This window comes from Callithrix jacchus, chromosome 20 (assembly GCF_049354715.1).
Source record: "Callithrix jacchus isolate 240 chromosome 20, calJac240_pri, whole genome shotgun sequence".
Classification (NCBI taxonomy): Eukaryota; Metazoa; Chordata; class Mammalia; order Primates; family Cebidae; genus Callithrix; species Callithrix jacchus.
In genome coordinates, this window is record NC_133521.1 from 25,148,266 (window position 1) to 25,171,516 (window position 23,251).

Below are 23,251 nucleotides of genomic sequence, written 5' to 3' on the forward strand. Positions count from 1 at the left end.
TTGGTAGGCCGAGGCTGGTGGATCACAAGGTCAAGAGATTGAGACCATCCTGGCCAACATGGTGAAACCCTATCTCTACTAAAAACACAAAAATTAGCTGGGCGTGGTGGCGCACCCCTGCAGTCCCAGCCACTCGGGAGGCTGAGGCAGGAGAATCACTTGAACCCAGGAGGCAGAGGTTGCAGTGAGCTGAGATTGTGCCACTGCATTCCAGCCTGGGTGACAGAGTGAGACTCCACCTTAAAAAAAGAAAGGGCGGGGGCTCTTTAAATTGACTTTCTGTGGATTGCTAGCTAATAAGGCTTTCCTGCATTGCTGACATCTCATTCACTGTCAATCTAAAGGACCCTTGTGATTCTTGGGGCTTTACTGCACCATTTGTTCTGTCTGTGCTCTTCTTTGCCAGCAACAGCCATCATTCAGGTTGAAGACCAGAATACAGGTGCAATTGAGAACATTATAGTTGAAGTAAAAAAAGAGCCAGATGCTGAGCCCGCAGAGGGGGAGGAAGAGGAGGCCCAGCCAGCTGCCACAGATGCCCCCAATGGAGACCTCACGCCCGAGATGATCCTCAGCATGATGGACCGGTGATGGCGGAGCCTTATGCATCACCAGGACTGCTCTGGGCTGTGTTTAAACGGCCTGCATCTTAATTTTTCTCCCTTCTTTCTTTTGGCTTTGGGAAAAGAAGCCCATTTTACCAAACATACCAAGAACGAAAACTTCAACGCTGATGTTAGAAAAAATGTGATTTAACTAGAATTTGCTGTCTGATGTTAGCAAATCATGGAATGTTCTGAGTCCCCGAGGGTTTACTGTGAAGTGCTGAGGACAGTGTTGACGACTAACTCGTTTCTAGATGGAAACGGAGACATTGACCCCTCCCTCCATGTGGTAAACCACTCCAGAATGGCCACCAGGCTTCCCAGAGTTCTATGGTCTTCTTCCCAAGAGAGTTTTTAATTGTAAATGTATACTTGGGAAGGACTTAGACTTTTAAACTGTTTTTTGCTTTTGCTTTTCCCTGACTCCCTTTGCTTGGAGTCAGCTGCACACCAGTAGTATGGCATGCTACGATCAGGTTCTGTCCTGAAAGCTTTGCCTCTTTCTTGGCAAAGTTTCTGGTATGGTCAAGCTTGTAAATAACTTTTTTTACATTTTAATCTTTTCCATTAATTAAGAGGTTGAAAAGAAGTGCAGTGTAAGAAAACCCAGCATTTTAATTACTTGCAAATTAAGTTGCCACAGACTCTGTAGTGAGTAAATGTTGACAAGGAATTGGATCACAATCATGTAGCAGAATGGCACTGCCCGCCAGTGACGGACACCCACGTGGCAGATCATGATTTCCAGCCCACGGAGCCAGCATTTGAACCTTATACAATTAACTTTGAGTTATGATTTCCCATCGACATTTTCTTTGCCCTGTTTGTAGCTGAATGCTGTGTTTTATAAATCTTCTGTTAAAGCAGAAGGCTGATTATGAGTGGGTCACAGCAGCCCTTATAAAGCTGGGCCAGAAAATTTCACTAGGTCAGTAATTTAAACTTTGGATCTTCAAAAAATAATGTGAAGCAAAACCAACTAAAAAGTGATTCTTGCACATGAACCGTCACATGTTTAAAAATGTGTTTTTTAGAGAGCCTCAGTCTTACTGATTTCAAACACTTTTTTCTTCTGTGTATTGCTTTTAAGAGAGCCATCAGTTAGCTATCAGACTCTAGGTTGATGCATTTTGTACTTAGCTGTACTGTGTGATATTTTTCATTATTTTAGGATGCCAACATGAGACCTGTAATAAAATATGTAATGGGGTTGAAAGCTGGGGAGGAGGATCTACTGCTGTACAGCTAATAAATCATAACGGATTAACAAGTGCTCCAAAGACTCCATCTTGCTTAATTCCTGCCTGCTTGAGGGAGGTTGGGGGGCTGCTTACATGGTTTCCAGGCTGTGCAGGCTTCTGCCTTTCACAGGCAACCTCTGTTCCCTAGGATGGTACTTCCTCTAGCAGATGGGAGGAGATGATCTTGGCAGGTGACTGGATATTGAGTGCATCCTGCTATAACTTTTTACTCCCCCAAAAGTGTGTGTGAGCAGAGAGGTGAGTAGATGGACAGCAGCCATAGCTTCTGTGATCCACTTGAGTAGGTGGGCCATAGAGCTGCTTAGAGTGAAAGGGGCTGATGGAAAGTTCTATACTCAGGATCTCCACTCAAGGAGGGCTGGGATCAGTACCTGGAGCTCTGCCAGGTGTGAGGGAACAGAGAGAAGCTAGGCCCAGCCTACCCTAGAGAAGTTCATTTGAAAGGAGAGACAGATGCACAACTACCGGGTAGTGAGGAGACCCTCCTAGATAGTAGAGCTGCCTGTTAGCAGCCCAGGAAGGTGGGTGGAAAGGGAGTTATGTCGTGTTTGGAATCTTGTTCATTAGTGGAAAATCATCTTGCTATAGTATAATATCAGCTCACTTCAACTTCCACCTCCTGGGTTCAAGGGATTCTCTTGCCTCGGCCTCCCAAGAAGCTGGGATTATAGGCACTTGCCACCATGCCCAGGTAATTTTTGTATTTTTAGTAGAGATAAGGTTTCACCATGTTGGCCAAACCCGTCTTGAACTCCTGACCTTAAGTGAGCCGCCACACCTGGCCCCAACTTTTTTTTTAATTCCAAGGTTTTTTTGAAACAGGATCTCAGTCTTGTCACCTAGGCTGGGATATGGTAGCACAATTATAGCTCACTGTAACCTTGAACTAGGCTCAAGCAATCCTACCTTAGTCTCCTGGGACTACAGGCCATCACACCTGGCTCATTTTTGTTTTTGGGTTTGTGTTTTTTTTTTTTTTTTGAGACGGAGTTTCGCTCTTGTTACCCAGGCTGGAGTGCAATGGCGCGATCTCGGCTCACCGCAACCTCCGCCTCCTGGGTTCAGGCAATTCTCCAGCCTCAGCCTCCGGCGTAGCTGGGATTACAGGCACGCGCCACCATGCCTAGCTAATTTTTTGTATTTTTAGTAGAGACGGGGTTTCACCAGGTTGACCAGGATGGTCTCGATCTCTTGATCTCAGGATCCACCCGCCTCGGCCTCCCAAAGTGCTGGGATTACAGGCTTGAGCCACCGCGCCCGGCCTGGTTTTTTGTTTTTTTTTTTTTTTTAAGCTTTTTGTAGAGATCGGGTCTTGGTATGTTGCCCAGGTTAGTCTCAAACTCCTAGACTGAAGTGATCCTCTTGCCTCAGCCTCCACAAGTGCTGAATTATAGGCGTGAACCACCATGCTCACCCACCTAAGCATATATAACCTCTTTGCAGAACAAGGCTGTTTTTCTGTGTCCAATACAGCCTGTCATTCCTGATTGTATACATTGTTTGAAAGGTGTTTTGTTTTGTTTTTTTTTTTTTGAAAAGGCAAGTCTGGAGTGCAATGGTGATCTCAGCTCACTGCAACCTCCACCTCCCAGGTTCAAGCAATTCTCCTGCCTCAGCCCCTCGAGTAGTTGGGACTACAGGTGTGCACTATCGTGCTCAGCTATTTTGTATTTTTATAGAGACCATGCCTAGCTAATTTTTTTGTATTAGTAGAGACAGGGTTTTGCCATGTTGGCCAGGCTAGTCTCAACTCCTGACTTAAGGTGATCCACCTGCCTCAGCCTCCCAAAGTGCCAGGATTATAGGCATGAGCCACCTTGCCCAGCCTGTTAGAAAATTTAAAAATATATTTGTTTTAGCTGGGGAAGGGGCAAGATAATTGACATTCTGATGGAGTTAAGGCTGAAAAGAGATCCTCCTGCTGCATAGCCCAGGATGCATCCTATCTAACCATTAATTATAAAACCTTCAGCAGGTTATTTTCCTCCCAGAAGTCCCCTCTCTCACTCAAGAGAGAGCTGTTTTCCCTTCTCTTCCTCTCTTTTGCCTATTAAACCTCCATTTCTAAACTCTTAAAAACAAAAAACAAACCTTCAGCAGCAGAAGCCAGTTCTCACTGTTACTCTGCCCCAAGAACTGTTGATGGGGAAGTTCCTGAACCTTCGTGCAGCTCCCTCAGTGTTAAGCCACAGAAGTAAAGAAGCTATGCCCTTTCCCACCCCTGGGCTGGCATCACCCTATTGCTGCCCAGTACAGCAAGTACCTGAGCCCTTCTCTGGCCTGTCAGGACCTGGTCTTCGAAAATCATTCGAGGTGAGTCTTGTGGCAGCACCAAGGCCGCGTAGCCCAGCCCACCTGAGAGACAAGTCGTGTCCTCAGTCTGTGCTACCCAGAGCAGGCGAGGCTGATGTTCTCAAAAGCTTTGGCATTTCCTGAATATCCATGGAGTGGCAAGCTTTCCAGAACATAGACACGCTTTAACAAGCTGATGGCCTCTCACTGAGTCACTGTCACTTGTAAGAACTGAGTCCCATGTGTTCACTTGGTCTCTGAGATCAGGTTTGCGGTGTTACCACTGCCCTGACCGCCAGCAGCCACATGCCTAGCCCTGAAAGCCTGGCCTGATCTCTCAGTCATCCCTGCCTGCCCCTGTGTGCTCACCCACACAGGGACTGGCCCCACTGGGGTCGCTGTGGTCTCCAGAGGCCCTCCATCTGGGCACAGCTCCAGCCCTTTTGGCAGTCACTGCTCTCATCTCTCCTCATCATTCTAAACAGAAAAATCCCAGTGAGGTGGATTTTCTGTAGTTCTGTTTTGGAATTCCTGGGTTGTCATGGTAGACTTGGCAAATGTGAGTGTTATCTGCGTGCCAGGCACTGTTGTGGGCTCTTCCCTTAATAAACGTTGAATCCTTAAAGCAAGGCTTGAGGTAAGTTAATAGCTCCAGTTTACAGACAAAACTGGAAGACCAGAGAGGCTAAGTAACTTGTTTAGTGTCAAAATCTAGGCAGTGTGCCTGCAGAACCTACTTTTTTTTTTTTTTTTGAGATGGAGTCTTGCTCTATCCCCCAGGCTGGAGTGCAGTGGCAAGATCTTGGCTCACTGCAACCTCTGCCTCCTGGGCTCAAGCAATTCTCGTGTCTCAGCCTCCTCAGTAGCTGGGACTACAGGTGCCCACCACTGTGCTCAGCTAATTTTTTGTATCTTAGTAGAGACAGGGTTTCACCATGTTGGCCAGGTTAGTCTTGAACTTTTGAGCTCAGGTGATTGGCCCACCTCAGCCTCCCAAAGTGCTGAGATTATAGGCATGAACCACTGGCCAGACCTGTGTTCTTGGTCCTTTGGCAGTACTGTGTGAGACCTACTGAATTGTTATCCTACAAGGAGTTTGAGGATTCTGTGTAGTCTTAGAGTCTTAGTTCTTTATCCAAATTATGTCTCTTTGTGGCCAGGCATGATGGCTCATGCCTGTAATCCCACCACTTTGGGAGGTTGAGTTGGGTGGATTGCCTGAGGTCAGGAGTTGGAGACGAGGTTGACCAACATGATGAGACCCCATCTCTACTAAAAATACAAAAATTAGCTGGATATGGTGACACATGCCTATAATCCCAGCTACTTGGGAGGCTGAGGGGGGAAAATTGCTTGAACCTGGGAGGTGGAGGTTGCAGTGAGCCAAGATCATGCCACTGCACTCCAGCCGGGCAACAAGAGCAAAACTCTGTCTAAAAAATAATAATAGGGCCAAGCGCCGTGGCTTCACACCTGTAATCCTAGCACTTTGGGAGGCCCAGACAGGCGGAACACCTGAGGTTGAGAGTTTGAGACCAGCCTGACCAACACGGGGAAACCCCGTCTCTACTAAAAATACACAATATTAGCTGGGTGTGGTGGTGCATGTCTGTAATCCCAGCTACTTGGGAGGCTCAGGCAGGAGAATCACTTGAACCTGGGAGGTGGAGGTTGCAGGTGAGCCAAGATCACGCCATTGCGCTCCAGCCTCGGCAAAAGAGTGAAACTCTGTCACAAATAATGATAGTAATTCGACGGGCGTGGTGGTGGGCGCCTGTAATCCCAGCTACTTGGGAGGGTGAGGTAGGAAAATCACTGGAACCTGGGAGGTGGAGGCTACAGTGAGCCTAGATTGTGCCACTGCATTCCAGCCTGGGCCACAAAGCAAACTCTGTCTCAAAGTATGTCTCTTCAATCTGGGAGGCAGCAGGAACTCTCTGTGCAGCATCCTCTCCAGCTAACCCATCCCCTGTCACCCCTAGCTGTCATTTCCTTGTCATTTCCACCTTGTTGAGCTATGGGCAGGATAGACTGCTGCTCCTTATCACTTAAGTTTAGATTGTAATAGAAGGAAAAAATGCAGTCTCTTCCTGTGAACCTTCTAGAATCTAGGCCCTAGTCTTTTAGAGGGCAACAGGTAGCAGGCCACACCCTATTTCTTACCCCTCTCAGCCCTGGAGCCACTAGCTTATCTCTCTGTCTGGCTTCCCCCTCCCAAATTCCCTCCAGTTTGGGGAGAAGGCAGACACAGGAAGACCCCTATGTACGTGGACAACTCACTCGTGTGCTCCATGAAGTGCTTGGGGTTCAAGGCTCACCTTAGTCCCAGGCTGCCCCACTGAAGACACCGAGCACACCCTCACCTTCGGCCCTGACCCCACCTCTGGCAAGGAAGGGCGTCTGGACCCATCAGGTTTTTGTTTGTTTTTTGAGACGGGACCTGGCTTTGCCCAGGCTGGAGTACAATGGTGTGATCTCCGCTCACGGCAACCTCTGCCTCCCAAGCTTAAGTGATCCTCCCACCTCAGCCTCCTAAGTAGCTGGGATTACAGATGCACGCCATCACACTGGCTAATTTTTTTTATAGAGATAGGGTCTCCCTATGTTGCCCAGCTTGGTCTCCAACTCCGCCTCCTGCCTGGGCCTTCCAAAGTGCTGGGTTTACAGGCGTGAGCCACGGCACCCAGCCCCATCTGGCATTTTTTCCCACCCACTCAAAATCTCTTTTGGACTCCCGGTTGGGAGCAACGGGCAGGACCCTCGGTGTTGGCAAAGATCGGGTGCTCCTTGCTGAACAGTCCCTCTTCCACCAGGCGCCTGGTCCACCTCCTCAGCCTGGGCTTTGGAGGGGGCCAGCCCGGGTCGGCCGCGGGGATCCTCGGGCAGGCAGCGTCCCCTGGTGTTAGTGGCAGGGACTGCGGGGGAGGGGTGGAAGCAGGGAGCTAGGACCCGCTGGAGGCACACGACACACTCGACCCTCCTGGCCACTCCACTCCCTACCCCGACGTCTAACCTAGGTGGAGAAGCTCCTGGGCGACGGGGCAGGCAGGCAGGTGGGACTCGGTCCCCGTCCCACAACTCCGCTCCTGGGCGAGCTTTCGGGCCGCGAGGCCCGTGTGGGGAGGGGCCGGGCCGGGCCGGGGGACGGCCTGGCAGGAAGCGGCGCACACCTTCCGCCGCTGGGGGAGCAGGTGGCTGCCGTGTCTGGGTCCCAGGCTTCCTGTGTACGCACCCATCTGCTGCTGTTTCCCGTCAGAGCTCGTTGGGCCGCCCCGGCCCGCCCGGCCCATGGCCCAGAACCCCGACGGCATCTCCTGTGAGCTGCGAGGTAAGTGCTGGCCCTTTCCGCCTTCTTGGGAGGAAGTAGTGCAGCCCCAGAATCTGAGGCCCACCCAGCACCCTGGAGGGCTAGGCCAGAGGTCCTCTCTGCTCCCCAGGAGGGTGGGCCCTCCAGATCCTCTCCCCTCCTTCCTCGATGGCCACAGAAAAGCCCCAGGGCCCCAGCTTGGCACAGACTTAGGGCACCAGTGGCTTCTGTGCAGGGACAGAAGTCATCCAGCAGGCTGCCCTTCCGCAGGCGAGATCACCAGGTTCCTGTGGCCCAAGGAGGTGGAGCTGCTGCTGAAAACCTGGCTGCCTGGGGAGGGTGCTGTGCAAAACCATGTCCTGGTACGGGGCAGGGGGCAGAACTGGGGAGGCAGCTGTGGCCCCGCAGAAAGAGCAGCTTGCTCTGCCCAGGGTATCAGACTGTTTTTCCCCAGGCACTGCTACGATGGAGAGCCTACCTGCTGCATACCACCTGCCTCCCGCTGAGGGTGAGTCCCAGGACTTGGCCACGCACACCCCTCCTCAACCCCAGCAGCTACCCTGGCAAGGGGCTGCATCTGCAGTGTGTTCCTTCTTGGCCTTGTGGGCCCTGACTTTGCACCAGCCCTGGGCTCCTGACAGCTGACAGGAGTGGAGTCCAGGCAGGTCTGGCTCTGTTCTAGGGTGCCCAAATAACTGGGCTTCCATGAGGGCGGGGCTTGGGGCTCGGTCCCAGCTGATCTCGGTGCTTCCTAGGTGGACTGTACATTCAGTTACCTGGAGGTCCAGGCCATGGCACTGCAGGAGACACCCCCTCAGGTGAGATACCTAGTACCCTACCTGGGCCTGCAGCCTGGTCTTCATGCCCCCACCATCCCCTGTGCCCATATGTGCAGCCGAAGCCCAGTAGTCCCCCTTCCCTAGGTCACCTTTGAGCTGGAGTCCCTGCGTGAGCTGGTCCTGGAGTTTCCTGGTGTGGCTGCCCTAGAACAACTGGCCCAGCACGTGGCAGTGGCCATCAAGAAGGTCTTCCCTTGCTCGACCCTTGGGTGAGTCCTGGCAAATTCAAGGGGCTGGCAGGGGAGGAGGGAGTGCATGAGAAGGGCACACATGGGCTGCTTCCCAGCCCAGAGGCTGGAAGCCCCTTGCCCCCTTCTCCTTAACCCCCTCCCAGGAAGCTATTCCGGAGGCCCACACCCGCCTCCATGCTGGCTCGGCTGGAGAGAAGCAGCCCTTTGGAGTCCACTGACACCTGCAGCCCCTGTGGTAAGGGTCAAGGCAGGGCCACAGGCCTTCCGGCCTGCCCACCTCTGCCTCCTAGGCCCCCAAGTTGGAGGGCCCCTAAATGAACAGAGCCATTCAGGTCACAGCCACCACCTGGCCTGTGGGGCTGGTCTTCCTCCATTGCTGACCTTTTGTCTATCTCCTTCCCTCCAGGTGGCTTCTTGGAGACATATGAGGCTCTGTGTGACTACAATGGCTTCCCTTTCCGAGAGGAGATCCAGTGGGTGAGAGTAGGACCCTTTTTGTGGGCTCTGGAGACATCTGGTCCCCTATGTGTGCTGAGTGCCTCCCTGCCCCTTGTGGCCCCAAGCGAATTGTAAGCATCTCCTCCTTGTCCAGGATGTGGACACCATCTACCATCGCCAGGGGTGCCGCCATTTCAGCCTGGGAGACTTCAGCCACCTCAGCAGTCGGTGTGTGGCCTGCCAGGATGGGAGAGGAGGAAGAGCCTGGGGCCCATATCCCTGGGCCTCAGCTTTTTCATGGAGGGGCTGCTGGGCCTGGGACCTGGCTGGAGGGCCCTGAGCTCTGCCTCCTTTCCCACCCTCCCACCAGGGACCTGGCCTTGAGTGTGGCTGCCCTATCCTACAACCTGTGGTTCCGGTGCCTCTCCTGTGTGGACATGAAGCTGGTGTGGGGGTGGGGGATATAAGGGCAGGGAGGAACCAAGGGGTATGGGCCAGGGTGCAGCCTGCTGAGCCACCACCCTCTGGTTCTCAGAGCCTTGAGGTCTCCGAACAGATTCTGCACATGATGAGCCAGTCATCCCACCTAGAGGAGCTGGTGCTGGAGACCTGCGGCCTAAGGGGGTGAGGGGGCAGGGCAGGGCAGGGCTTGGAGAGGAGAGTCTGGGGGCTTGAGATTGAGGACTAGTGGCCTAGGGAGGGGTTGGCAAGCCAGGGGCAGAGTCTCATGCCTGGGGTCTGGTCCCCAGAGACTTTGTCCGACGACTGGCCCAGGTGCTGGCGGGACACTCAAGCTCTGGGCTGCGGGAGCTCAGCCTGGCGGGGAACCTGCTGGATGACCGAGGTATGGCTGAGCCTGGGGACCGCAGGGGCAGGGGGTGGGAGGAGGTGAGACCCACGTGGCTGCTCCCCCCCCCCCCCCGCAGGCATGGCTGCACTCAGCAGATACCTGGAGCGTTGTCCAGGAGCCCTGAGGAGACTCAATCTCGCCCAGACAGGGTTGACACCGAGAGGTATACTGGATGAGGGAGGGGGTGAAGGGAAAAGGTGGGGGTCTGCCTTCTGCCCGCCCAACTGCTGAACCACCCTACCCCATCACCAGGAATGAGGGCTCTGGGCCAGGCACTGGCCACCAATGCTGCCTTCGACTCCATTCTGACCCACCTGGACCTTTCCGGGAACCCCGGGGTGCTAGGACCCTCCGAGGACAGTGGGGTGAGTGGCTGTCTTGAAGGTGAGAGTTTGAGGTTGCTTGGAAGCCCTGGGTAGGCGATCACCGACGCCATCCCGCCCCTGTCCTCCCACCAGGGCCTCTATACCTTCCTGAGCCGTCCTAACGCGCTGTCATTCCTGAACCTCGCAGGCACCGACACCGCCCTGGACATTGTGAGGGGTTGCTCCGTGGGGGAAGGGATGATCTGCAGAGCGGACTGGAGGGTGGGGCGGGACGAGGAGGGCTCGGTCCCCCCGCAGGTGCAGCCAATACCCTCTCCCTGCAGCTCTTCACAGCGCTGTCCCGCGGCTGCTGCGCCAGCCTTACCCACCTCGATGCTTCGAGGAACGTCTTCTCCCGCACGTAAGTGGGACCTGTCGGGGCCGGGGGAGGCTGCTGGAAGCCGCCTCCTTGCCCCTAAACCTACTCTCCCGCTCCCCCCCCAGGAAGTCCCACGCCCCGCCGGCCGCGCTGCAGCTCTTCCTCAGCCGCTCGGGAACGCTGCGGCACCTGGGCCTGGCGGGCTGCAAGCTGCCGCCCGACGCACTCAGGTCAATGTCTGACTCGGGCCACGCCCCCGCGGGAGAGCCCACCCCTCCCCGGCCTCCGCCCCTCCCTGTTCCTGCTCCTGTCGCGCCCACAGCCTCCCTCAGATCCTAGCCCTGCCTACTTTGCACCCTGGAGCCCCCTGTCCCAGCTCCTGCCATCTGCTGTAACGTCCCCTTCCAGGGCCCTTTTGGATGGCCTCGCGCTCAACACGCACCTCCGCGACCTGCATCTGGACCTCAGCGCTTGCGAGGTGAGCGCCGGCCACAGAAGAGACCACACATTGGGAATGGCGCTGGGAGGCGGGGAGTGGGACCGTGGGCCGCCAGCCTCTCTCCACCTGTGGCCTGAGTAGGTCCCGCCTCCCACCTCCCTCCTCCAGCTGCGCTCGGCCGGCGCCCAGGTGATACAAGACTTAGTGTGCGACGCAGGCGCTGTGAGCTCCCTGGATCTGGCGGATAACGGTGAGGGCGCAGGGAAGCCCAACCACGCATCATCCACTTGATTCCCAGTCCCCACCCTGCCCTTGCAACTTCGCCTCGTGCGTGACCCGAGTCACCCTCAGGCTTTGGCTCGGACATGGTGACTCTGGTGCTGGCCATTGGGAGAAGCCGGTCCCTAAGACACGTGGCGCTTGGAAGGAACTTCAATGTCCGGTGCAAGTGAGCCCCCCTCCATTCCTGGGCCTCCCAGATGACACCCCACCATCCCTGTCCCCCACAACCACGGTCCCTGCCCACAGGGAGACCCTGGACGACGTCCTGCACCGGATTGTCCAGCTCATGCAGGACGACGACTGTGTGAGTTCACCGGACCTTGCAGGGTCCTCGGGCAATTAGACCCCTTTGATCCTCCCTTCTCTTGCTCCCTCGGACCCTCTGACTTGCCCTTACCGACCCCTGACTCCAGCCATCAATGGCTTTCTCTTAATCCCAGCCTCTTCAGTCTCTGTCAGTGGCTGAGTCTCGGCTGAAGCTGGGCGCCAGCGTCCTACTCCGGGCCCTGGCCACCAATCCTAACCTGACCGCGCTGGATATTAGCGGCAACGCCGTGGGGGACGCGGGCGCCAAGTTGCTGGCCAAGGCGCTGCGGGTCAACTCGAGGCTCCGGTGGGCGGGGTCAGAGGGGTGGGACCAGCGGGCAGGGGGCGCGGTGGAGAGGAGGGCACCGTGTTAAGGGCGGGACTGAATGAGGCGGAGCAAATGAAGCTAGTGGAGGAGGCGAAAGGACGAGGCCGAGGGTTGGGTAGGGCGTTGTGGAACTGTGCTCCCGACTGAAGCCAGGCCCGGCCCAGGTCTGTGGTCTGGGACCGGAACCACACATCTGCTCTGGGCCTGCTGGACGTGGCGCAGGCGCTGGAGCAGAACCACACCCTGAAGGCCATGCCTCTGCCACTGAATGACTTGGCCCAGGCACAGCGCAGCCGCCCAGAATTGACAGCACGTGCAGTCCATCAGGTGGGCTTCGGCCTCCTCCCTTGCCCTTCTCTGCACCTGCACCATATCCCTCCCTCGGCATTTCTCAATACGCCTTGCCCCTAGATCCAAGCCTGTCTCTTGAGGAACAACCGTGCAGACCCTGCCTCTTCTGATCACACGACCCACCTTCAGCCACTCAGTCTGGTCTCAGACCCCTCAGAGCAGGTCAGTATCCTCTCCCCAACCACGGGAAGTAGGGCATGAGGAGACCTGTGGCACCTGGGAGCCTCCGTGAGTCAGAGGGTCTGACTTTCCTGGGTTCAGGGTGCCTGAGCCCTGCTGTCCCAGACAAAGTCCTTCTCCTTGATCTGGAGAGGCTAAACACTCCTAAAATTGCTCTCCATATAACACCCTTGGCTGCCTAACCTTATGTAAACAGACTGTCCTGTTAAAGGGGAATTTTTATGTTCTCCCTCAATGTCTCCCCAGTTATAGCCCCATCTCTGACTTCACATATACAGGGCTCCCTTCCCTCTCCATTGTGTACCCACACCGAGCTGCTCCTTCTCTGGCTTCATCTTCCTCTGCTACCTTATCTGTTGGAGATGTTTCCACCTCTCCATTTCCAAAGGTCTTGATCCAGACATCCTGCAGGGCTTCATGCTCTGCACTTCTATAAGTGATATCGTCTCCCATGAATTCTGTTCTCTACCCTGGAGCCCAATCCAACTGGTGCCCACAGCCACCCAATGCTGTGGACAGAGGTTGGGGCATCCTTCCAGGTCTCTCCTGGTCACACTGGAGCCCTCATAGCTCTCCTTGGTTCTGCCTCTGGATCAACCTTCAAACATGCCACTCCTTACCCCCACACCAATTATCCCTTGTTCCTCCTGGCCTCTCCTCCAGGGCCACTCATTCCCTTTTCCACCCCTCTCCCAGCCTATCCTCTGTGTGTGTGGACAGATTGAGCTTCTAAAACACAGATATAATTTACAACTCCTTTCCTTCCTATTCTGGGCACTTAGGAAGTATATATAAAGTCCTTAAAATGAACCAAAGCAACAGAGTTCCCTCCCTCCTTGAACAGATAGAGTTCTGAAGTGGCTGGTCTAATAGTGCCAGCTTTAGGACCTCCCTCACTCTGTTAAACAGCCTAGGAGGAAGGCAGGCACGATCTGGGAGACTGGGAGGGGGCTAGGCTAAGACTGATCCCTATTCTCCCACAGGAAGTAAATGAACTGTGTCAGTCAGTACAGGAGCACGTGGAGCTGCTGGGCTGTGGGGCTGGGCCCCTGGGTGAAGCTGCTGTGCGCCAGGCTGAGGATGCCATCCAAAATGCCAACTTCTCTCTCAGTGTGAGCACTCCCCCTCCTGCTACAAGGACCCAACCCTCTTAGTCAGGTGTCATCTTACAACTGCTGTTCCTCTTTGGCCCTCAGATTCTCCCCATTCTATATGAAGCTGGAAGCTCCCCAAGCTATCACTGGCAGCTTGGACAGAAGTTGGAGGACCTTCTGGGACATGTGGGCGAGGTCTGCCGCCAGGACATCCAGGTGAGATGGTACTCCTGCCGCAGCCCCACCACCATTTGCAGGTTTGACCCCCATCCTATAGTTTTAACTGGTATATCCCCTGACTCATATTCAGTTGGAGTTGGAGCCTCAAGCCAGCAGCCTGGTGTCTGGCCACATCCTCACTATGCTCTGATCTTTGTCTAGGACTTCACTCAGGCCACACTGGACACAGCAAGGAACCTCTGTCCACAGATGCTACAGGGATCCAGCTGGAGGGAGCACTTAGAGGGGGTTCTGGCAGGCTCGAGGGGCCTCCCGGAGCTGCTCCCAGAGCAGCTGCTGCAAGATGCCTTGACTCGGCTCAGGTAGGGTGGATGTGGCTGGGCTGGGGAAGGCTGAGCAAAACCAGCCCATTAACCCCTGTCCTCTCCTGGCCTTAGGGACATTCGGCTATCAATCACCGGGACCTTGGCAGAGAGCATTGTGGCTCAGGCTTTGGCAGGCCTGAGTGCAGCCCGGGATCGACTGGTGAGGGGGAGATGTGCACACTTTCTTGCAAACACACACACGCAATAACTTGGTCATCTCCCTTGCAGTGGCTCTGTAATGATTTCTGGGGTCACGTAGCCCAGGGCTATTTCAGGGTCCCCTTGGCACTGATGGGATCATGGCTGAGGCCCTACCTGCCATCTTTGGCTGCTTGGTATTGCAGGTGGAGAGTCTGGCTCAGCAGGCAATGGTGACAATGCCCCCTTCCCTACCGGCTCTGAATGGAGGTCAACCCAGCCCCCTTGAGCCCGGGGAATTGGAAGGTCTTTTCTTCTCCAAGGAGGAGAAGGAAGAAAAGGAGGAAGAGAAGGTAAGTGGTTTTAGAACCTGAGGCATAGAACTCCCATTCTTCCCATCTTGGTCTGGAGTGTGGAAGGTGAAAGGCAGCTCTTCTGGGGTGGTACTCTCCTACCCTAGGCTGAGTTTGTACCGTCCCCACCAGGATGACAGTCTTGCACGGAAATGGCCTGAGTTCAGCCACAGTCTTCACCTGGTCCCCTTCATTCACAGTAAGTCAGGGTCTTAGGGGAGGGAGTTTACCTGAGTGGGCTGAAGCTCCATTAGACATGGGCACCCAGGAACCTGGACAAACTCATTCAGCCTTGTCTGGGTACACCCCAGCCCTTGACTGGTCCAGCCAGGCCAGGAACCCCATGCAACCTGCAAATCTGAGATCTGCTGTGGTCAGCCCGGGGCGAGACCTGAGCAGACCAGGGACAGGACACCCGCTCGGCTCGCTTCCCCCCGCCCCTTTCCCTACCCCTAGGACGCGCATGCTTGGCGGTGGCGCGGAGCCGCGCGCACTCGGGGCCGCGCTCAGCACCACGGACAGCGGCGGGGGAGGGGCGGAGGGACGGGGCGGGGGGGGGGGGGACGGGCGCCGTAGCCGGGCCCCTCCCCGCGCCCTGGGCGGGTCCCCCGCCGCCCTAGCGCCTCCGCCACCACCTCCTTGGGCTCAGCGTTCTGTGCTTTTCTGGTGCTGTCCCCTCAGGTGCTGCTGAGGAAGCAGAGCCGGAGCCCGAGCTGGCGGCTCCGGGAGAAGATGCGGAGCCGCAGGCGGGGCCGTCTGCGCGCGGCTCTCCGAGCCCTGCCACTCCTGGGCCCCCGGCTGGCCCACTGCCCCGCATGGACCTGCCATCCGCGGGGCAGCCCCTACACCATCCTACCCGGGCCCGGCCGCGGCCGCGCCGCCAGCACCACCACCGTCCGCCGCCGGGGGGCCCCCAGGTGAGCACCCTTCCCCCACTCCCGAGCGCGTGGATTTCGGGGTCTCGGGTGGCCCGGCCGCTCCTCATGGATGGTGGCGGTCAAGTAGAGGGAGTGATAGGGGCCCAAGGCCACCTGGTCATGCGGTCATGGTCACATCCTGGCTGCTTCTTCCTGGCCGCCCCCACCCCAGGCCATGTGTGTGCGGTTCCGTTCGGGGTGTGCCTGGTTGTGGGACTCCGCCTGGGGCGGCCGGCAGCCCGCGGCCTCGGTGGCTGCGCGCGAGAGTGTCCGTCCTCCCTCCCCCGGGCTGCTGAGAGATGCCGGGCCGCGGGGCCAAGTCTGCGTCTGCTGCGTGTCCGGCGGTGGCACGTGTGGGGAGATGCCTGTGTGGGCTGTGAGCCCGCGGGGTCAGTGGGCACTGGTGGAGGGTGGGGAGGAGCTGGCTTGAGGCCCCCAGAGGGTCTGACGCAGCAGCTGGCGCCACTGAGCCGGCAGCAGGCCGAGTGGAGTGGGGGTGGGGTGGGGGACACTGCAGGGAACTGTTCGGAGCAGAGCGGGTGGCAAGTGGGAAGAGATAACTCCAGGGGCAAGGGGGAGCTAGGCTTGCTGGTGACCAGGTGTCTAGGGTGTGTAGGATGCACTGTGGGACAAGGACGGGTGTGGGCTGGGTGTGCAGAAACCAGCTACGGGTGAGGAGTGTGTGAAATCTGGTGTGTCTGTCCAGCAGCCGGACAGTGGGAAGCTGGTATCAGCAGTCCCCTAGGGTCACCCTAGTCTGGGGTCCTGGAGTTATTCAGGCCAGGCTGCCGGACAGGGAATGGGGGGAAAGCCAGAGTTGTACTCAGCCCTGACCCCTGACCCCATGATGCCCTCCAGGTGCCCCCAGCCTTGCCGCAGGAAGGGAATGGGCTCAGTGCCCGCGTGGACGAGGGTGTGGAGGAATTCTTCTCCAAAAGGCTGATTCAGCAGGATCGCCTGTGAGTGAGGGGCATCTTCAGGGGGTGGGAGAGGGTGGGATGCCTGATGGGCTTTCTCACTCACTGCTGACTGTCCCCATAGCTGGGCCCTGGAGGAGGACCCGGCCACTGAGGGGGGCACCACTCCTGTCCCCCGTACACTGCGAAAGAAGCTGGGCACCCTCTTTGCCTTCAAGAAGCCTCGTTCAACACGGGGCCCACGGCCTGATCTAGAGACCAGCCCTGGGGCAGCTTCCCGAACCCGAAAAACTACATTTGGTGACCTGCTGCGGCCACCAACCCGTCCCAGCCGTGGTGAGGAACCTGGTGGGGCTGAGGGGGACACCAGCAGCCCTGACCCTGCCCGAAGGAGCCGACCTCGATACACAAGGGACAACAAGGCCTACTCGATGATATTGTTGCCTGCCGAGGAGGAGGCAATGCTGGGTGCCAGACCTGACAAGGTGAGGCTTGCTAATGTGGGGTGAGGGTGCTTCTGGGACCCAAGGCATGAGCCGTTTCCAACTCAGGCATCTCTGTCCCTAGCGGCGGCCCCTGGAGAGGGGAGAAACAGAGTTGGCTCCATCCTTTGAACAGCGGGTACAAGTGATGCTGCAGAGGATAGGCGTCAGCCGCGGTAGCGGGGGTGCCGAAGGCAAGAGGAAACAAGTGAGTTTGGGGAACATGAGCGTGAAGTGAGAGGGCAGGTGGCATGCTGTGGGCGACATATGTGACCAAGATGGAGGAGACTCATGACAGGTCTAATTGGCAGTTCCACTCCCTCCTCCTCAAAATAGACTCAGCCTTTCTTCCTTCTTGGCTTCCACCCAGGCACAGGCCACTGTTATCTCCTCTGAACCTGAGAAAGTCCTTTCTCTGCAGGTCTCATAGAAACCTGAGGCCCAGGCCAGGTGTGGTGGCTCACGCCTGTAATCCTTACACTTTGGGAGGTTGAGGCAGGTGGCTCACCTGAGATCAGGAGTTAAGAGAACAGCCTAGCCAACATGGTGAAACCCCGTCTCTACTAAAAATGCGAAAACTACCTGGGTGTGATGGTGCACAACTATAGTTCTAGCTACTTGGGAGGCTGAGGCAGGAGAATCGCTTAAACCCAGGAGATAGAGGTTGCAATGAGCCTAGATTGCGCCACTGCACTCCAGCCTGGGTGACAAGAGACGACTCCATCTCAAAAAAAAAAAAAAATCTGATCTTGTCACCTGTACTTGAAACAGCAAGTCTTCCAGGGCCTTCGTCTCAAGACACTGTTCAGTCTTCACACCCAGCTCTGGGGCTCTGTGGGGTGTCTTGGCCCTGGCCACCTTAAAACCTCACTGCTCTCTGCCAGGCATGGTGGCTCATGGCTGTAATCCCAGCACTTTGGGAGACCAAGGAGGGTGGATCATGAGGTCAGGAGTTCAAGACCAGCCTGGCCAAGATGGTGAAACCCCAACTCTACTTTAAAAAAAAAAAAAAAAAAGGACAAAAAAATTGGTTGGAATCTGGTGGCAGGCACCTTTAATCCCAGTTACTCAGGAGGCTGAGTCAGAGATTGCTTGAACACGGGAGGCGGAGACTGCAGTGAACTGAGATTATGCCACCGCACTCCAGCAGCCTGGGCGACAGAATGAGACAAACAAACCTCACTGCTCTCCTCCCCTAGGTGCAAATCAAAGCCTCCACACACGTCCCTATTTCTGGGTGTCCTCCCTACCTTGCTTCCAGTCTCTAATTGTGGGTTACACCAGGTCCCTCCTCAGCCATCCACGCAGTGCCCACAGTCCTTCCCTGACTCTCCTCTGTGGCCACCCTGCTAATGTCACTCTTCAGCCCCATAGAACCCCAGCCCTCTGTACTATCCATTCAATACCTTAAAAAAAACAAACACATGAAGTTAGCCTGAATTTAGAAACATTCAAGTGTGTGAAGAGTTCTAAGACTGGACTGGGTTTGCCATGTTCTTGTCCAGCCCATGGTGGGTATTCAGGAGCTGGGTTATAAGAACAAGAATGAACAAAAGGCTAGGGTGTGGGGAGGGGGCAGGGCTGGGATCTGACTGCCCTGTTTCCTACAGAGCAAAGATGGCGAGATCAAGAAAGCTGGCTCAGATGGTAAGTAGGACCCTGGGGTGCAGCAGTACATTTGCCAGGAGGTGTCCTTACAGACAGCCCCCAAGGCACTTGCTCTCCTGGGGGAAGAAGGGGAGAGGCCAGGTTTTTCTTCCCCTCATCTCCAAGGTCTGGTGCCCGAGTCCCCAACTCCACCTTGCAGGTGACATTATGGACAGTTCCACGGAGGCCCCTCCCATCTCAATGAAGTCCCGCACCCACTCTGTGTCTGCTGGTGAGTGAGGGCCAGTGTGTGTTAGTGGGGGAAGCAGAGATGGACAAGAGCAGGGTCATATGGTGGTTCAGACCTATCTCTAAGGCCTGACCAGGTCTTGGCTGACACCCTTCTCCCCACAGACCCCTCCTGCAGACCTGGCCCAGGAAGCCAAGGGCCCGAGTCTGCCACTTGGAAGACACTGGGGCAGCAGTTGAATGCAGAGCTCAGGAGCCGTGGTTGGGGCCAACAGGATGGTCCAGGCCCTCCTTCCCCTGGTCAGAGCCCAAGTCCCTGCAGAGCCAGCCCCTCCCCAGACAGCCTGGGTCTCCCGGAGGACCCCTGCTTGGGCCCCAGGAATGAAGGTAGGCAGCCACCCGATTCCCCACCCCAATCCTGGGCTGGGGGCTGGAGGAGTTCCTGCTGGGAACTCAGATTCTCTAAGTACCCTGAGGGTGGGAGGCAAGGGCTGGAGTTGGGGCAGCTGTTGGAACACCGCTGATTCCCTGGCCTCCCTCAGATGGCCAGCTGAGGCCAAGGCCTCTCTCAGCAGGGTGGCGAGCAGTGTCTGTGCATGAGGACCAGCTCCAGGCCCCTGCTGGTGAAGGGAGACACCTCCATCTGTGTTTGAATGCAGGAGATGCAGGGGGGTGGGCTTCTGGGGCTCCCTTCATGGCTTTGATCCTTGGAGGGAGGCACCAGTGTGTGAGGACTCAAGAAATCAGGGAGCCAGAAGGCCAGGTGCAAGGGTTTGACAACACGCCCTTCCAACTAGCCCCGATTCCACTTCCCAAAGAGCAGCCTCTGCTGGCGTGAGGATGCAGGGATGGGGGATGCTCTGAAGGCAGCAGTGTGTGTGAGCACATGCTTGTGTTCACTGGAGGTGGGAGGGCGGCAGGGGATGGACAGACCTCAAGCCCTTAGCAACCCACTTCAAGCCTTTCTATGTTCCTTAGAACGGCCCCTGCGTCTGCAGCGCTCCCCCGTCCTCAAACGCAGGCCGAAGCTCGAGGCACCTTCATCCCTAAGCCTAGGTAGGAGTGGGTCCAGGCCAGCTGGGAGGGTAGCAGGACTGCTCAGCCCAGCCCTTACCCTTCCTCTCTCCACCTCCCTCCCCACACAGGATCTGGCCTTGGAACCGAGCCTCTGCACCCACAGCCCACAGAGCCCTCCAGCCCTGAGCGGAGCCCACCCTCCCCAGCCACAGACCAAAGAGGCGGCGGTCCCAATCCCTGATCCTCTCCTCTCCTGCCGCATGAGATTATTTTATTAAAAAACTCAAAGGAAGCAAAGTGTGGAGCAGTATTTGTCCTGTGTGTACACATCCTCCAGTATCCTGTGTGACTTCTCACATCGGAGTTGCCTCAGACTCTGGCTGTGGCTGTGGCTCCATCAGAAAGTGCAAGGCCCAGGCCACGAGCTGGGGAGGAAGCCTGAGAAGGAATCAAAGCTACAGGTCAATGGAGCCTGGGACTAGTGACTAAGAGTGGGGGCAGACCCAGGCACTCACTTACCTGGCAGCTTGGACCTGAGCACAGAGGGACATGCAGGGTGGCTCGTACTGATATTGGAAGGCAGAACCATCATGATGCCTCTTTGGGGGTTCCTGAAAGGGGTATGGTGTCTGGGGAACAAGGACCCCAACCCCATCTAAGACTACCCTTGCTCCTTCCCACCTCTACCTCAGGCCTTCCTCATTCTACCCTCCAATTGCAAAGGGGCTATGCTCACCCAGACAGGGCAGGACTCCTGGGCTCCCTTGGTAGTTCCGGTCCTGGGAAAAGGCCGCCGATTCTTGCAGGGCCACCCTAGCTCCTTTAACTCCAGGCTAGGTTTCTGGGACCTCGTCCCAAGAGCCTGGTGTGGACTGGGGACAAAGCCACGGGGCGAGAGACTGGGAGTACAGCTCTGGAGTGGGGAGCTGGGGGTCATGGGGGCAGGGGCTGAACAGATAGCTGGTGGGGGCTGGGAGCTGCTCCTCTGCCCTAGGTCTGGAGCAGCCAAAGACAGGGCAGGCAGAAGGCTGATGCTCACACCACTTTCCTGGGATGACATGTGGCCGGGTAAGGCTGGGGTTCCTGAGGAGGAGGGGACTAATTGTAGGCACAGCCCTCTCTGCTCAGAGCAGCTGAGTGGCCTGCGAGCTCAGACAGGACTGCAGGAACTGTGTTCATCCCCCACCCCCATGCACCTTTTCACAGCATCCTGCACAGTCTGGGAATCTGGCTGATAGCAGTGAATGCCTGTGACTTGTGCATCACCTCACCTGAGGAACTGGGTGAGGAAGGTGGAGAGGAGATGAGGGTCAGGGATAGGTCCTGCAGAGCCGGGTCTGTTGGGGTCAGCTCGGGGCCTGGAGGGTTCAGGAAGGCTTATCAGCACTGTGGACCTGTGCCCCAGGGTATCCTCCCAACCTCTCCAATCCCCCTTACCCTGTGTCCTCTGACACGGTCCTAGAGAGCTCAGAATTAGCTGGTCATTCTCAGAGATGCACAGCAGTGAGCTTGGGACAGTGTACACAGCTTCTCCCTGTGGGACGTGAACTCTCAGCATGACCCTTGCCCAACTCCTCACCCTGACGTCTCCCAAGAAAAGCCCCAGACTGACCGTGGCCCTGCAGCGTGAGGCAGCCCAGTGGGTGAGAGCGGGTGCTGTGCAAGGGCCCTCCAGCTTTAGGCAACTCTCAGCCAGGCACACGAGCGCCCCCTGATGCTCCTGGTCCTCCCTCATTTCATCCAGAAGCTGGGACAGTGATAGGCCTGGGGATAGGGGACCAGAGGCTTAAAGAGGAGGACCCCCAGAGAGAGGGGAGGGGGAGGAGAGCTTATTGAGGAAGCAACAGGTTAAGGCAGGAGAGATCACTGCACAGGGTGTTAGGATTACTGGTCAAGCCCTATCGTACCTGTATTGGACGAGGTGGACTCCGAAAGGTGCTCCCTACAAGAAGAATGGCCAGGCCTCAGGAACCATGCTGAGGCCTGTCTATCCAGACCCACCATCCCCTCACCAGCCCACAAGTGGTGCCAGAGGCCCACCCCAGACTCACTCAAGGTAGTCATAGAGCTTTTTCTGAACATCTAAGTCTTGGTTGCTAAAAAAAAAAAAAAAAAAAAAAAAAAAAAAAGAGAGAGAGAGAGAGAAGAGTAGTTAATGGAGGCCCAAACCCTCCTAACCCGAAGGCCTCTACCAGCGTCAGCCAGGCTGGGGTAGGGAGAGCTGTTGGAGGGCGGAGGCATCACTTACCAACCAGGAACCCGTAGCCGGGGCTGCTCCGTGGGCAGCAGGCTGAAGCGGTCCACCTGGAGATAGAACTCTGCGGTCTGGAGGAGTTCGAGGGGAAGGGGAGGTCTCAGGAGTTTGTCACGAAGAGTCAAGCCCGATAACTCGCCCAAGACAGCCCCACGACTCACCGCGCTACCCTCAGCGACCTGGACACGGACCCCGCAGTCCTGCAGCAGCAGCAGCCGCCCCTCTGTCCCGCGGAAGCCGAACTCCTTCTCCTCCCTGCGGCAAGCAGGACCCTCACTGCTGGGCCCGCCGGAACAGAAGACCCGCCCACCTCGCGCTCTCCCGCCGGCCTCCGACGTCCGAAGACGCGCGGCGCCTCTCACCAGTCCGAGGTGTCCAGGGCCTCCCGTGTCACCAGGCATCGGACACTGTGGGTTCCGTCAGACACAAGCAGCGTGGCCCCGACGTCGGATCCATCAGGAGCGTGGGATGGGCCCGCGGCAGCTGCCTCCGCCTCCTTTAGTACCTGACGGCGGCGAGCTGCGTCAATCCCACCACCCGCGGTCTCCGCCTCCGTCTCCCGGCCTTGAGTGGGGGCTCACCTCGAGCAGCTGCCCGGCTCGTGGACTGGAGAGTGTCTCTGACCCTAGAATCAGCTTTCGAATCCAGGGCCGTAAGACCAGCCTCCCCGAACCTGCCATTCCCACAGCTGCACCTAGCGGAGGCAGCGGGCCCGGGTTTCCCGCGGGCGCTCGAGCCCCGCCTCTCGTCGGAAGAGGAAGCGCCTGCGGATGGGCGGGGGCTCAGGCGGAGGCCACGCCCACCCATATCCCGCGCCTGCGCACGAGGGTGTTCTGCTGTAGCCTGTCAGCAGACTCCCGCTGGTCTACGGGATGCTGGCCCGTTTACTCTCATCGCGGCGTCACTCTGACCAACGGCCCGGCGTTTGGGCCATTGGTCAGAACTCCCGTGCTACCGGGAGGGAACAGAACAAGGGCTGGTCCGGTCCCTGAAGGGAGGGATCCAAGGCCGGAGGTTGCGGCCGAGTGCCGTCCGAGCGAGTTGGCTCAAAACCATTTCAGCGTCGTGTGATCCCCAAGGGGTTCAGCACATATTTATTGTAACTCAGTTTCCTCATCTACACAATGCACGGCCTTGTAAGGCCAGTGGAAATAAGAGCACACAGCGCTCAATAAATGGTACTTCCTTCGCCCTCCCCTCGGATTGGCCAAGCCCTACTCCCCAGACTCCGGGGGCGCGCGAACCTCAGCGTGATGACGCAAGAGCGGAGGAAGGCTCCTCTCCACCCCCGGCTCCGTTTCCTAGGAAACGTGGACTCCGCGTTCCACTCTGCGTCGCTGCCCC

The 23,251-nt window shown here is 56.9% G+C and overlaps 3 protein-coding genes across 7 annotated transcripts in view; 2 read left to right on the forward strand and 1 right to left on the reverse strand.

Annotated features, from left to right (window-relative positions):
• CTCF (CCCTC-binding factor) overlaps positions 1 to 1,879 on the forward strand; it is a 77,412-nt gene extending 75,533 nt beyond the window's left edge. For both annotated transcript variants that reach the window (XM_017967035.4, XM_035282418.3), the window contains one exon: positions 407 to 1,879. In XM_017967035.4, coding sequence (XP_017822524.2) covers positions 407 to 591 — 185 coding nt within the window. In that variant the 3' untranslated portion in view covers positions 592 to 1,879. The remainder of the gene's footprint in view (positions 1 to 406) is intronic.
• A 5,184-nt stretch (positions 1,880 to 7,063) lies between these two features.
• Positions 7,064 to 19,945, forward strand: CARMIL2 (capping protein regulator and myosin 1 linker 2). Of its 3 annotated transcripts, XM_078357455.1 has the most exons (40): positions 7,090 to 7,212; positions 7,416 to 7,487; positions 7,737 to 7,828; positions 7,921 to 7,974; positions 8,222 to 8,284; positions 8,390 to 8,514; positions 8,640 to 8,731; positions 8,903 to 8,973; positions 9,089 to 9,162; positions 9,305 to 9,380; positions 9,470 to 9,558; positions 9,684 to 9,778; positions 9,861 to 9,947; positions 10,037 to 10,149; positions 10,243 to 10,320; positions 10,434 to 10,510; positions 10,594 to 10,698; positions 10,877 to 10,946; positions 11,076 to 11,157; positions 11,259 to 11,355; positions 11,436 to 11,493; positions 11,630 to 11,802; positions 11,988 to 12,150; positions 12,235 to 12,336; positions 13,338 to 13,466; positions 13,551 to 13,664; positions 13,830 to 13,990; positions 14,066 to 14,153; positions 14,338 to 14,484; positions 14,617 to 14,683; positions 15,166 to 15,401; positions 16,260 to 16,360; positions 16,443 to 16,803; positions 16,886 to 17,008; positions 18,411 to 18,447; positions 18,608 to 18,679; positions 18,802 to 19,023; positions 19,179 to 19,259; positions 19,615 to 19,692; positions 19,782 to 19,945. In XM_078357455.1, the coding sequence occupies exons 2-40, from the start codon at positions 7,448 to 7,450 to the stop codon at positions 19,892 to 19,894; spliced, it is 4,206 nt and encodes a 1,401-aa protein (XP_078213581.1). In that variant the 5' UTR covers positions 7,090 to 7,212; positions 7,416 to 7,447; the 3' UTR covers positions 19,895 to 19,945. The 3 variants fall into 3 exon arrangements, with proteins under 3 accessions (XP_078213579.1, XP_078213580.1, XP_078213581.1); XM_078357453.1 differs by lacking the exon at positions 19,179 to 19,259 and having other exon boundaries at positions 7,064 to 7,212; XM_078357454.1 differs by lacking the exons at positions 9,305 to 9,380; positions 19,179 to 19,259 and having other exon boundaries at positions 7,064 to 7,212.
• Positions 19,908 to 22,657, reverse strand: ACD (ACD shelterin complex subunit and telomerase recruitment factor). 2 transcript variants are annotated; one of them, XM_035282505.3, is made up of 12 exons: positions 22,489 to 22,657; positions 22,270 to 22,412; positions 22,069 to 22,162; positions 21,902 to 21,978; positions 21,705 to 21,749; positions 21,561 to 21,595; positions 21,266 to 21,417; positions 21,091 to 21,187; positions 20,925 to 21,011; positions 20,390 to 20,736; positions 20,173 to 20,264; positions 19,908 to 20,091 (listed from the first exon to the last, which is right to left on the reverse strand). In XM_035282505.3, exons 1-12 carry the CDS (start codon positions 22,585 to 22,587, stop codon positions 20,007 to 20,009), a joined length of 1,353 nt encoding a protein of 450 aa, XP_035138396.3. In that variant the 5' UTR covers positions 22,588 to 22,657; the 3' UTR covers positions 19,908 to 20,006. The 2 variants fall into 2 exon arrangements, with proteins under 2 accessions (XP_035138396.3, XP_035138393.3); XM_035282502.3 differs by having other exon boundaries at positions 20,173 to 20,282.
• Positions 22,658 to 23,251: the final 594 nt, after the last annotated feature.

Excerpts from the sequence above, each read along its gene's own strand:
- CARMIL2 (XM_078357455.1), top strand. The coding sequence starts at position 7,448 with ATGGCCCAGAACCCCGACGGCATCTCCTGTGAGCTGCGAG. Across the intron at positions 10,699-10,876 it reads CTGCCGCCCGACGCACTCAG|GGCCCTTTTGGATGGCCTCG; the intron begins GTCAATGTCTGA and ends GTCCCCTTCCAG. Across the intron at positions 16,804-16,885 it reads TGGGTGCCAGACCTGACAAG|CGGCGGCCCCTGGAGAGGGG; the intron begins GTGAGGCTTGCT and ends CTCTGTCCCTAG.
- ACD (XM_035282502.3), bottom strand. The coding sequence starts at position 22,587 with ATGGCAGGTTCGGGGAGGCTGGTCTTACGGCCCTGGATTCGAAAGCTG. Across the intron at positions 22,163-22,269 it reads GCCCTGGACACCTCGGACTG|GGAGGAGAAGGAGTTCGGCT; the intron begins GTGAGAGGCGCC and ends TGCTTGCCGCAG. Across the intron at positions 21,979-22,068 it reads AGGTCGCTGAGGGTAGCGCG|ACCGCAGAGTTCTATCTCCA; the intron begins GTGAGTCGTGGG and ends GAACTCCTCCAG.